At 31.3% G+C, this 12,346-nt stretch overlaps 1 protein-coding gene and 1 pseudogene across 1 annotated transcript; one reads left to right on the forward strand and one right to left on the reverse strand.

Moving 5' to 3' along the window:
• The first annotated feature begins 5,496 nt into the window (after positions 1–5,496).
• Positions 5,497–6,514, forward strand: LOC123900635 (VQ motif-containing protein 8, chloroplastic-like). The gene has a single exon (XM_045951528.1). It carries the CDS (start codon positions 5,626–5,628, stop codon positions 6,220–6,222), a length of 597 nt encoding a protein of 198 aa, XP_045807484.1. The 5' UTR covers positions 5,497–5,625; the 3' UTR covers positions 6,223–6,514.
• A 2,114-nt stretch (positions 6,515–8,628) lies between these two features.
• On the reverse strand, positions 8,629–12,346 carry LOC123911331 (annotated as a pseudogene).

Consider the following 12,346-nt stretch of genomic DNA (forward strand, 5'->3'; position numbering starts at 1 on the left):
AGTATAAGTTTGAGGTGAAAGTCGAGATTAGAGTGAGACATACCTTAGAAGATGGTAAAAGGTTGTGTATATATATATAGGTCAATGAATGTGACGTTGGGTCGATAAATATGACATTGAGATTGGTTCAGCTCAAAAGTCTAGTTCAAAACAATCACAATCACAACAATGAGGGGGTTTTAATTTTTGTGTCTAAGTTTTGTTGTTTATTAACTATGCCCAAGTCTTATACGGTGTATATTTTCTGCAGTTGATTGTTAGCCATTAATTTACTAGCGATGCATGGCAAAAAATTCATCGGAGAGGATTCGTTTCCATGCATTTTCCTCTCTCTACCGCCTTGGTTAAATAGATTGGCTACCATAACTATATGTTGGCTTTGGTGGCACAACTTTAGTGTATTTAGATTTAGATTTAGATTAGAAGAGGGCAATTTTAGAATGCTGAATAACGAGAACTCTGTTTACCATTCAAACTTCGGAGTCCATGGTTTTTGATTAGGACCATTGGTCAATTTTTTCTTCTTATAATTGCTGCAATTTAATTCTTCGTCAATTCTTAAAGAATATAAGCAGAGGATACTTTAGGACATCTGCTACCGGAGTTTAAAGATTAAGGTGGCTTGGAAAAAAGTGTTGGTGAAGATTATTTATAAACAACGGGGGTGTAATTATATGGTGTGGGCGTGTGTTTAGGAATAATCTTGTTGGAACCTTGGTGCTTAGTCTAAAGAAGCGTAAGTTTGGTTTGTTAGAACCATAAGCCCAACATGTAGATTTATACAATTTTAAATAAGAGAATTTCTTATTGTGTCAAAAAAAAAAAAATCGTGCTCCCTGAGTTTTCTTGCGTACCCCTTAAAATTATCAAAATACCTTTTCTGCAGACATGTAAAATTTTAAAAATTTCATGTTAGAGGGTGATTTCTTATCCCCTCAAATTTTTCATTTTTTTAATGTCCGCTACTTATGTAGCGGACGTGCAAAATCTTAAAAATGTCATGTTATGTTTTTTTTCTTTCAAATTTCTTATTTTTATAACGTCCGTTACTTGATTTCGCTACTTAAAGTAGCGGACGTGTAAAATCTTAAAATTTCATATTAGAGAGTAAAATATGAACACAAAATAAAACCTATTTTGTTTAACATGAATAGAAATTGTTAACATATTCAGATAAGTAAAATATGAACAAAAATTGTTCCTCTCCGTAATTAAACTTGATTTTTTTTAAACAATTCATCTTAGAAGAAGTTCATCAATCACTTGATTGTTTATCGAAGAAATTAGTATTTTGTTTAACATTATGAATTTATGAATTAATTTGAGAGTAGTTTAAGTATTTAACTTATAATTTTTTTAAGTGAAGAAAAACTTATAAAATTTATCTATAAGAAGAATTATGTAAAGAAATGAATTTTTAAAAGGGTATTTTTATCATGTGCAGATTTGTTCAAAATAGTAAGTTCATATTGGACAATTTTTTTTACTTACTTTCTTGTCAAATACTTTTTTAGTTTGCACAACTAAAAATTAACTTTTTTTAATAAATAATTAACTTTTTTTTACTCACTTTCTTGTCAAATAGGTACTTCTTCATGACTTTTTGATAAATAATTTTTTTTTCTTGACTTTAACCTCGCATAAAAGTCCATAATCTCATTTCCTAAAAAAAAAAAAAGTCCACCACCTGATCTCCAGGCTCCACCCACTCTTATTTTCCAAAAGATAAAATCGTTTATCTTATTTGAATATAATATTACTATTATACTTTTGTTTTTCTATACTACTTTATTATAATTTTTGCAATATTTACCTCGATACACAAAAATAGTCTAATATCCCTTGGCATTCGATGTTAAAGAATGTTTATATACAACACTCACACCTTTTAAATCACCGATGCACATTTTCTACAAATGACAAAACTCTGACGAGTTAACCACAAAGCGGACAAGCTATCGGGGATGTGGACTTGAGATCGGATCGAAACATTGGCGACGGAGCAATGCCGGACGCGGTCACTCTTCTAATCAGGTATGAACAGTGGCAAAAAGTCCCACATCGCTTGGTAATCGAGGCTAATTAAGAAGTGTTTATATACAACACCCACACCTCTCAAACCACCAAGGCGTCTTTCCTACAAATGATAAAATCGTGACAGATTAACCCAAAAGAGGACAATCGTTCGGAGATGTGGACTTGAAGTCGGATCGGAACACAACCAATGGGAATAATTTATATGCATGTGAAGTAAAAATTAGTTGTAGGCACCAAATACAAATTTGCATATGTGATTTGATCTCATTAATTGTTGAATAAATACTCATAAATTATTAACAAGTAGTGTAGACGTTCCCTTATATTTTTTAGTCAAATCTAAAGCGAGGGATATTTTCTAAAACATCTGAATGCAAAGACCAAAGATGAAGCTTTTAAATGGATATGGAGGTGAGTTGTGCTGGAAGATTATCGTTGTTTCATGTGGCTCATGATTGTTTACTTGTGTATATTTGATTTCAAATATAAACAAACAACAACTTTTTAAATTTATCAAATAATTATTAAATTTGATCTATAGAACTAATATTGCATGTCTTAAGGGATTGCCCTTTTTATTGGTATAGTGGTTTTGGAAGTATAAAGATTGATTGAATTTGGACATGGACCAAGTTATTTATATATGATAAATTTTGTAATTAATTATAAAAAAAAGGCGGGTCATGGGCTAATCCGCGAACCCGCGGATTTAACCCGCGGTTTTAATGGTCCAACCCACACGTGCAAAAATGTAAACGAGCCAAAAAAATTTGGTCTTAAGTCCGTGCGGACTGCGGGTTAAACGGGTCAGCCCGCGGACCTTGGTCCGTATACCCGGCTCTAGTAATGACAACCATTAGAGAGAAATTTCAGGTTGTTTCCTATCTCATCATGATAAATAAAAAGACATTATGAAATTGATACAATTAAAATAAAAATGTAATTGAGTTTGACCTATTTGCAATACGTCATTTTATAAAAATATTCACGTAGTCCGCTGTATTTTATTTTTATTTTTTCTTTGATATGGAGGTGGTGGTTGAATCTGCTGTATTTTTAATAAAATAAGCAAATTCACTACAAAGTTGCCAACAAGGAAGATAGTAATAAAACAACATTGCAATTACAACATGCTTTAAATTAAGCACTTTTCAAAATGACTACTTGTCAAATGCTAATATTTTATAGCTAAAGTGGCAGAATAAGAAAGAACAAAGATCTTATTAGATTCAAATGATATACGTTAAGTACTAAACGAAAGCAAACCATATAATATATATACAACTTACAAACACGTAATTGGTGATCAACATTATACGTATTTTCTTTAGTAAAAAAATGAGTTTATTTGATATTCACCGACGGTGTAAAATAATTTTGCACAATCATCCAATAAACAAGTATTATTTTGTCATGTCATATCAAGAAAATGAGGTGGAGTGAGGTGATGTGGCAGAAAACATGATTGATATTGATTGATAGTGTAAAATTATTTTACACCGTCGGTGCATATCAACTAAATAAAAAAAAATCATACATAATTTTTTTTATATAAAATACATTGTTGTACATAATTTAAAGTTATAAAAAAATGTGGGAGGTCTAGTGTTTTTATTTTGGTACAAAGAATGTGGAAGGTATTTGTTAAAAAAGAAAAGAGAAGGAATGCGGAAGTTAAAAATTAAAATTGTCTGCGGGCCGGGCGGCTAAATATTACAACAATGGAGGTCCAATATATGCCTATAAAAATAAATGAATATACCATCAATTTAATCTTGACCTATTAATTTTTCTCTAATGATTCTAAAGTATCAATTTCTCTCTAATTTGATTTCGAAACTATCAAAGTTCAAACTATACTAAATAGTTGTAACAAAAAAAATAAACTAAATAGTCCTTAAATCATTATTAATCCATCAATTTAATCTCTCAATCTTTTTTTTTGATAAACATAAATTTATATCATATCATTCAATAATAAGAGTTCAATACAAGTAGACATCGTCTCAAATATTTTACGACTAGACCAAAAAATGGTCTAGAGCAAATCTCTCGATTATTTTAAAAACATAAGAAATAATGATGATATTTGGATCAAATTACTCCATCTAGTCCTTATTATGAGAAAATATTTACTTTCATATATATGATCGAGATTAACGATATTCAATAAAAACGCATAAATTGTTAAAAAATTGCTCGAATGTGACTCATCATAAGTAGTTAAATTTTTTTTTTTGTCCACAAATCCTAACTCAACCGACAGAAATGTGAAATTGTTAGTGTCGGACGTCATGATCGGGGTTCGAACCTCAGGCACTCCACTTTGTGTGTGAGTTTTCAATGTCTATGTCATTTCGTCTATCAACAAAAAAAAGAGTATAAATTTTTTAGGTTAATTACAAGCATGATAATTTTTTTTTTTTTTTTTATGTATTTGCAATTTAAATCAAGGATAATTTTTTTCAAAAAACTATTAATTTTATTAAGGGGCCACTTTTAATATTTGCATATGACCTCTAAAAACTCAGAATTGACCTTGATCATTAATTTTGATTGATCTCAATAACATATAAATGATTTTAGATTTTTATAAAATTTAATATAGATGATCTATATTATATAAATGCTCAGTTCAACGGCGAATTTTATAAAATTTGTATTCGTTAAAGCGTTATTGATCGGTGTAACATTACTTAAATATTAAACCGGTGTAATTGGATCATATATGTGTGTGTGTGTGATATACTCTCTCCTTGATAATTTGAGTTATTAGTTCAATAACCAATAAAAATAAGGCACATAAGTAGATTTGTATATGATACACACAACTAATTTGCAACCAATTAATATAGATTGTTAAATACCATCAAATTATCAAGAAGTAGAATAGGAAAAATCACACACACATATATTTTTATTTTTTTTAAGCAACACACACAAATATATATATATATATATATATATATATATATATATATATATATATATATAAACTTTTATTTACATGCCACGGCAGCCCTTCAAACTCCAATTCACAATAACACTCCAAGTGGCTTGGATACGCTTAAGTATGTACCAGTAATGGGTATATGAGCTCCCACTCTTCTTAAGAAATATTATATATATATATATCCTCCTCAACTATTCTTTTTTTAATTGTTTTGTTACAAATCAACAACTTTCTTGTACGTATCTTGTAAGTAAATAATTTTTCAAACAAAAGTAACAAAGTAAAATAAATAAATTAATAGTTAAATAAAAGTACTTGAGGTTGAAAATCACCAGCGGTCAAATCAAAAAACACAACTCATCAACAATAAAATATTAGTATATTTCAAATATTATAATTGATAGTTGTAGCTCCAAAGTGTCAACGGTCAGCATTGTTGGCCAAAAAGTTTACCTCAAAATTTCATCTTATATATATATACTACCTACCATCTCTTCCCTATTCCCCAAACCAAATTTCTATTTTCTATCTTCATTTAGCAAACAATATATACCTTTCTTTTTCATATACATATCTTACAAATTTCAATTTGTTGCAATAATATTATTGAGTTTGATTAATTATATTTCCAAAATATGAAGCCTACTTCAAATTTGCATGGTCTTAATTATGATCAACAAAAGAAGATAATCCTCAATGGTCCTCGTCCTTCACCTTTGATGATTCAAAAGCCTAATTCATCTCACAAACCACAAAGGGTACTTCCTATAATCATTTACACTCAATCACCAAAGATTATTCACACAAAAGCACAAGATTTCATGGCTCTTGTTCAAAGACTCACAGGCATGTCTCCTACCAATCAACTACTGCCACGTCAGCATGGATTATCTGAAAATAATTTTGATTCTTCTTTTTCAGATGGATCAAACAATATTGGTGATGAAACTACTTCAACAATTAGCTCAATTGTTAAGAGGGAACATATTAATATTAATGAGAGTTGTGAGAAGGGGGGTGTAACTAGTAATGTTGATGATCAACAATATTATAGTCCTAATAATATGATGAATTTTGCTGATATGCCATTATACACACCAACTTCCTATGATTTCTTTTGCTCTAATTCATCTAGACCAGTTTATCAATTTTCTGATTCTCCATATGGAATTTTGGGAAGTTTGATATCTCCTTCTGGATTGGGATTCATCCAAGATCTACCTGAATATTAATTCATTTTGGTTCATATGGTTGTTGTTCATTTTGTGTGCTATATATATTAGGCTAGTTTCTTAATTATTTTTTCATATTTTATTTTTGTAAAGTTTGTTGTATTAATTAGTTTCATGGAGTTGATGTGCTATCACACAGGCAACCATGAAATTGACATGAATTACCTAGGAGATTTAATTCATTCTTTTGGACATAAAAGATTAGCACAAGATTGTTAATTTGGTTTTGTAGTTACCCTCATTTTCATGTTGTATTCTATTTATTTCCATGTTTCTTTCTTGTTGCAGAAAATTAAAGTTTAATCTTGTTTTTATTCGATAGGCGTATTTTGGAGTATCTATGTGGTTATATATGTAGTTATCACCTTAATTTGGAGTATTTAATGTTACACAATGTTTCGTTCCCAAAATATAAGAAAAGCGGATTAATAAAAGTTTATGCATTTGTGTAAGATTTATACTTTAATTTTTATTGACTATTTATATTTATATTTTGGAACGGTAAGTACAAAATAAAAGTTACAATCTCATAAAACACAAACTTTAATGTGAACATAAATTGAAACACGTAGATCTTATTTCGATCAAATTAAGAACCATAAGAAAAATCAAAATTGGTTAATAAGTTTAAAATGATGATACTACGTACATGGTATTATTTTTCATCAATTTATAAATACTCCAAATTAATTAACCAGCGAATTTCAGCACAACAATTGGCATAATATGTTTTAAGTAAATGGCCATTTGCAAAACTAAGCCAATCATAAATTGGATCATAGTGTGTAAATTTTTAATCTAATGATGATCTAAATATCTAATGTGCTAGGCGGTCATTAGTCAACGAGAAAGACAATGCAACAAGGTTCATGGATCACTGTCATGTTTTGGCATTTTTGTCAACATGTTACTTTGTTTTGGATTCCCCTTGAATAGCTGTACCTATAAGAACAAAAGTCAACTCCTTGTTTGGGATAGATTTAGATTTCTCTAATTTTTTTCCTTCGTCATGTTATAGTAATTTTTAATTATTTATTAAATTTTCTATTCTCACTTGATACTCTCATTTGAAATATTAAAATGTTATTTTTCTTAGTCATATTTTTACCTGTGTTTGGCACGGGTTCGGACACTAATTATAATAATTTTAGCCATTCATTAAATTTTCTTCTCTTTTTGTCCCATGTGATAATCATTGGGTTAAAAAAAAAATGAGATAAGAAATTGGAGAGAATTTTTTCAAACTACTACTTCCTCCAGTCTTAATTATAAGTAAATGTCGCTTTTTGGATACATTCAATAACTAATGTATCTAGTCCACTTTTTAGGCTAAATACATTAGTTATTCAATGTATCCAAAAAATAATATTTGCTTATAATTAAGGCCGAAAGTACAACGTCAAGTTTCTATTGTTAAATGCCAATATTTAACTTTTGGTTGATCAATAATACTAGTACTAACATTTGGTTTGAGTTGCAATTGACGTCAATTGATTATAACACGCCACCGGCAAGACCCTGGCCCCCAATATATAAATTAATTAATTAATACTCCTATGAAAAAGTGGTTTAAATTGTAATCCATCCGGTTCTTATTATAAGAGAAGTTTCACTTTTTAGGTTAATTGTAAAACTAATGTATCTGGACAATATTATTGTCTAGATACATTAATTTTATAATGAACCTAAAAAGTCAAACATCTCTTATAATAAGGACTAGAGGGAGTACAAAAAAAAATGGTTTGAAAGAATTAAATGTTAGTTGGTTCAGTGATGATTGACGCTGGACTTAATGAGGAGAACCACAGTTCGATCCTCGCAACTATATTTAGGAGGGGACTGAAACCACTTGATGCCATAATTTGCTCCGAACTCTGAACTATTAGGGACCATTTCTCTAGGAATCAGAGGGTGAAAATAAAAAAAATAATAAAAAAGTGGTTTGAAAGATGGAAACTGGAGGAGCTAAGAATACATACATGTTGAATACATATCAAGCTTAAAATTTCCCATCGATAATACCTTCTTTTTTTTAGTGGCTAAGCATACATTTTGAGTGGACCATCGATAATACCTTGAATACATACATATTACATATATTAATAAGAGGATGGAAACTAGCTAATGAGATTATTTTGCAAGAGTGTGAACAATTTTATTGGCTTCGAATGAATTTAACTAACATGAGAGTTCCTATAATTGTGTGGCAGAATACGCCTATAGTCTGAAATAATATCATTGAAAATTAAGATGTCTAACCTATTGCTATAAATACTATTTAGAATTATTTAAAGCGTTTCGTCAAAAAAAAAAAATTATTTAAATCTTAAATAAGATTTCAATATAACTCTTAAGTTATAATACCAACTTCTAACTACGTATTAGGTTTTGGCCTCAACATAAAAGTTATAGGTAATTGAATTAGATTTCTAAATATATCAGGTTTATTGTAATTCGAGATATGGTCTTAACAATACACATAGTTCGCTAAAAAAATTTAAAAGAATGAAAAGACATTAAGAGTCCGCTTGATTTGTAAAAGATAGTTAGCGAACAATATATCACATGATAGAACAACACTTGACAAACTTTTAAAAAATTGAATAACTCTTTTTTTTGGGAATACCATTATATTGGAATGAAGTTTCCGCTGCCGTTTGCGATAACTAATCTTCGTCGGGGAACCTGTGGGGCACACAAGGTGAGTTCTTCCATCCGTGCTCCATATGCATGAATTTTCTCCATTTTTTTTTGCTGCATTTGTAAGCAAAATTCGGACAGAAGTAAGTGTGGCCACTCGTGAAAAAAGTTTCTAAGAAATCAATCTCAGCCTGTTGTGTAAACCCCTGCATTTATCTAAGGAACCATCAGCATTGCATTTCACTTTGTATACCCACTTGCATCCTATAGCCCTCTTACCAGCAGGGAGAGGCATCATAGTCCAGGAAGAGGAGACTTGAGATATTGTACGGCTTGATGATAAAACTGGGGCTCATAAAAAGAGGAGACTTGAGAAATATAGGCCATATAGGAAGGAGAAAGATGATCATAGGTGAGAAAGGATCACCGTATGGAGCAAAGATCACCGTTGAGAAATGCATTATTGATGTCCAATTGCAGAAGATGCCACTTTTTTTTTTGCTACATTTGTAAGCAAAATTCGGACAGAAGTAAAAGTTTCGCCACTGGTGAAAAAGTTTATAAGAAATCAATCTCAGACTGTTGTGTAAACCCCTATGCCACAAGACAGGCCTTGCATTTATCTAAGGAACCATCAGCATTGCATTTCACTTTGCATCCTATAGCCCTCTTACCAGCAGGGAGAGGCACCAACAACATATATGATGTTGCTCCTTTTTACTCCCTTCAGCAAACATACACAGGTCAAGCATACCCCGAGAACCATTTTCAAATTCAACTATAACATGCATTGTCAATAATATCTGGCACCTGCGTAAATTAAGTAAACTAGTCGATAACAATAATAATACAAAACAACAAATCTTAGAGAGAAACTCCATTAGCTAGATTAAGTATATTATAATATATAGTGTATAATTAGTATTAATTAATTAAAAGGAATCATACACACTAGAACTGAGATTTATAATTGAAGCTTGGTTTCATTGTAACCACAAATGCCACATCTGGTCTACCATTCCATCATATATTTCACCCCTGTGATTAAATCAATAGCTCTAAAAGCCATAACATGATCAAGATTTGCACCAACCAACAAAGAGCCTCATGAGATCAAAAAGTGGAAATACTTTTCTACCAGAGTTCCTCCTGAGTTAACATTGAACCGATTCCAATTGTTCACCTATGACTAATGTGATTCTAACAGGTTATTTAATACTAGAATCAAAACAGGTAATGTATGTAACCTCAATTGATGGTATAAAATCTAACCTTAACCAAGAAAGGAAACCGGTGTTCCGGAATTGATACCACTTTAATATGGGACTCATACCAAAGTGAAGCATATTTCATTAAGCACAATTTAGTACTGAATCTCCTAAAGCATAATAGATTTATTCATATTCTCCTAAAATGAGCCACTAACACCTGAGTTGTGCATCCAACCTAGCCTAAAATTAAGCATGAATCAACACACACACATACTTCATATTCTCAACACAATCCTCAATTTGGATATACAAATCGAGGATTGAAAAGCTCTGTCTAAAGCCTTTTTTGTGCAACACTTAATATCTTCCTGAGGTAAAATTAATCTTGCTGCAAGAGACTCGGCAATTAACTTCAGGTTTTTCCTAGCAATTCAGGTGCTGTCTAGAGAGTTCAGAGATTATTTCTCAATTCAATCCTTGGTGTGGGATCCATATTTGTAACTATTGAAAATATGTAAAGTAATAGAAGGTTGAATGAGCCAAGAAATGCATATGGTAGAAATTGAACAAATTGTCAAGTCACCCACAAAGACATAGAAAAAAGGCAAAATTACACTGCAGGTCCTTTATCTTATTTTTTTGTAACACTTTGGTCCTTTATCTTTTTTTTGTAACATTTTGGTCCTTTATCGTTTCTTTTTGTAACACTTTGGTCCTTTATCTTTTCTTTTGTAACACTTTGGTAATTTTTTTCTTTTTTAAGACTTGGTATCTGGTCCCATGACCGACTAATCCAAAAGACCAATCCCACCATCCACTTTGGTCCTTTATTTTTTTATAAATAAATAAGATAAAAGACAAAATGTTACAAAAAAAAGGACTAAAGTGTTACAAATAAAAAAAATAAAGGACCAGAGTGTTACAAAAAAAAGATAAAGGATCAAAGTGTTACAAAAAAAAGATAAAGGACCAAAGTGTTACAAAAAAAAGATAAAGGACCAAAGTGTTACAAAAAAATAAGATAAAGGACCTTTGATGTAATTTTGCCTAGAAAAAAAGAGGTAATGAAAGGAAAATGAAAATTCACATGGAATGTAAAGCTTAGAATAGAGACCATAACTTCCAAATAGTCCTCAAACATATGGTCAGTAAAAATATGTACAAAATAAAAGAATAAGCTAATTATCACTAATGTCAGAGAAAAAAGACAGCATGGTGATACAAAGATCCTATCATGATAGGGTTCTAGGAAGGGTTGGAACAATCGTGGGTCTATTATTGTTGACAACCTTATCTTACATTTGAAAACATTGGCACGAGGCATATTCCTAGACTTGAACCCATGACATTCTAGTCATATTGCAGAATTGCAACCGTGTTCCAAGTTACTCATTATAAATATTTGACATAGATACAAAATAAGTGAATAACTGAACATAATTAAACAATAATGATGAAATCCTCGGTACCTTTTTTGCTAGAAGAGAATCATGGCTTTCTCCCTCCTTTTAGCAGAGGTTGAAACAGAGAAGATTTGAAACTGATGGCCAAGGAGCTTTCCTTTTATGAATACAGCCAAGCATCTTTTTTCCAAATCATAATTGTTCTTCAACTTCTCCGCATCTCTAAAAGACATAGGAACAGGAGTATAAAGCACCTCAACCGTTCCATCATCTTTCGGACTAGAATCCATCATTTTACCATGAAACCTGGTATTTGGGCGATCAATCTCTTTCGTGGAAGCCTTGATTCTAACAGCTCATTCCTCCTCAGTCAACGGAACCTCGCCTCTATCAGCAGGATGATACATCAACAAATCCTTCCAATGTACTAGGAGGTTGATAAGACTTAACATAACCATCAGTAATCCTATCCCTCTTTTCATCCTCAATAGAATTCCCATTCCCATTCACACTATCATTCAAATAACCAAACCTCTCTTTCCTCTTCCTATTAACTCTCTCCAAAATCTTCCAAAAACTTTGATTATCCTCACTAGTATACCTACCCAGAAACTGATCAACCCTGAATATCAACTCCACCAACCTCTCTCCCCCTCAGATACACCTAAACCAGGCACTATAGGCCTCACGAATTTGAAAAGGATCACCAGTTTTGATTGCTTCAAGCAAATCGAGTCGATCACGAAGCTTTGAAATATCCGGAAAGTAATCGCGCTCGATTATCTTCTCCAAGGCTTCAGCGTAGGTATCTTCATCGAGAACCGGTGGGTGGCGCTCAATTGCTAGGGTTTTGTACCGAAAATTCGGAAA

Source organism: Trifolium pratense, linkage group LG1 (assembly GCF_020283565.1).
Source record: "Trifolium pratense cultivar HEN17-A07 linkage group LG1, ARS_RC_1.1, whole genome shotgun sequence".
NCBI lineage: Eukaryota > Viridiplantae > Streptophyta > Magnoliopsida > Fabales > Fabaceae > Trifolium > Trifolium pratense.

Excerpts from the sequence above, each read along its gene's own strand:
- LOC123900635 (XM_045951528.1), top strand. The coding sequence starts at position 5,626 with ATGAAGCCTACTTCAAATTTGCATGGTCTTAATTATGATCAACAAAAG.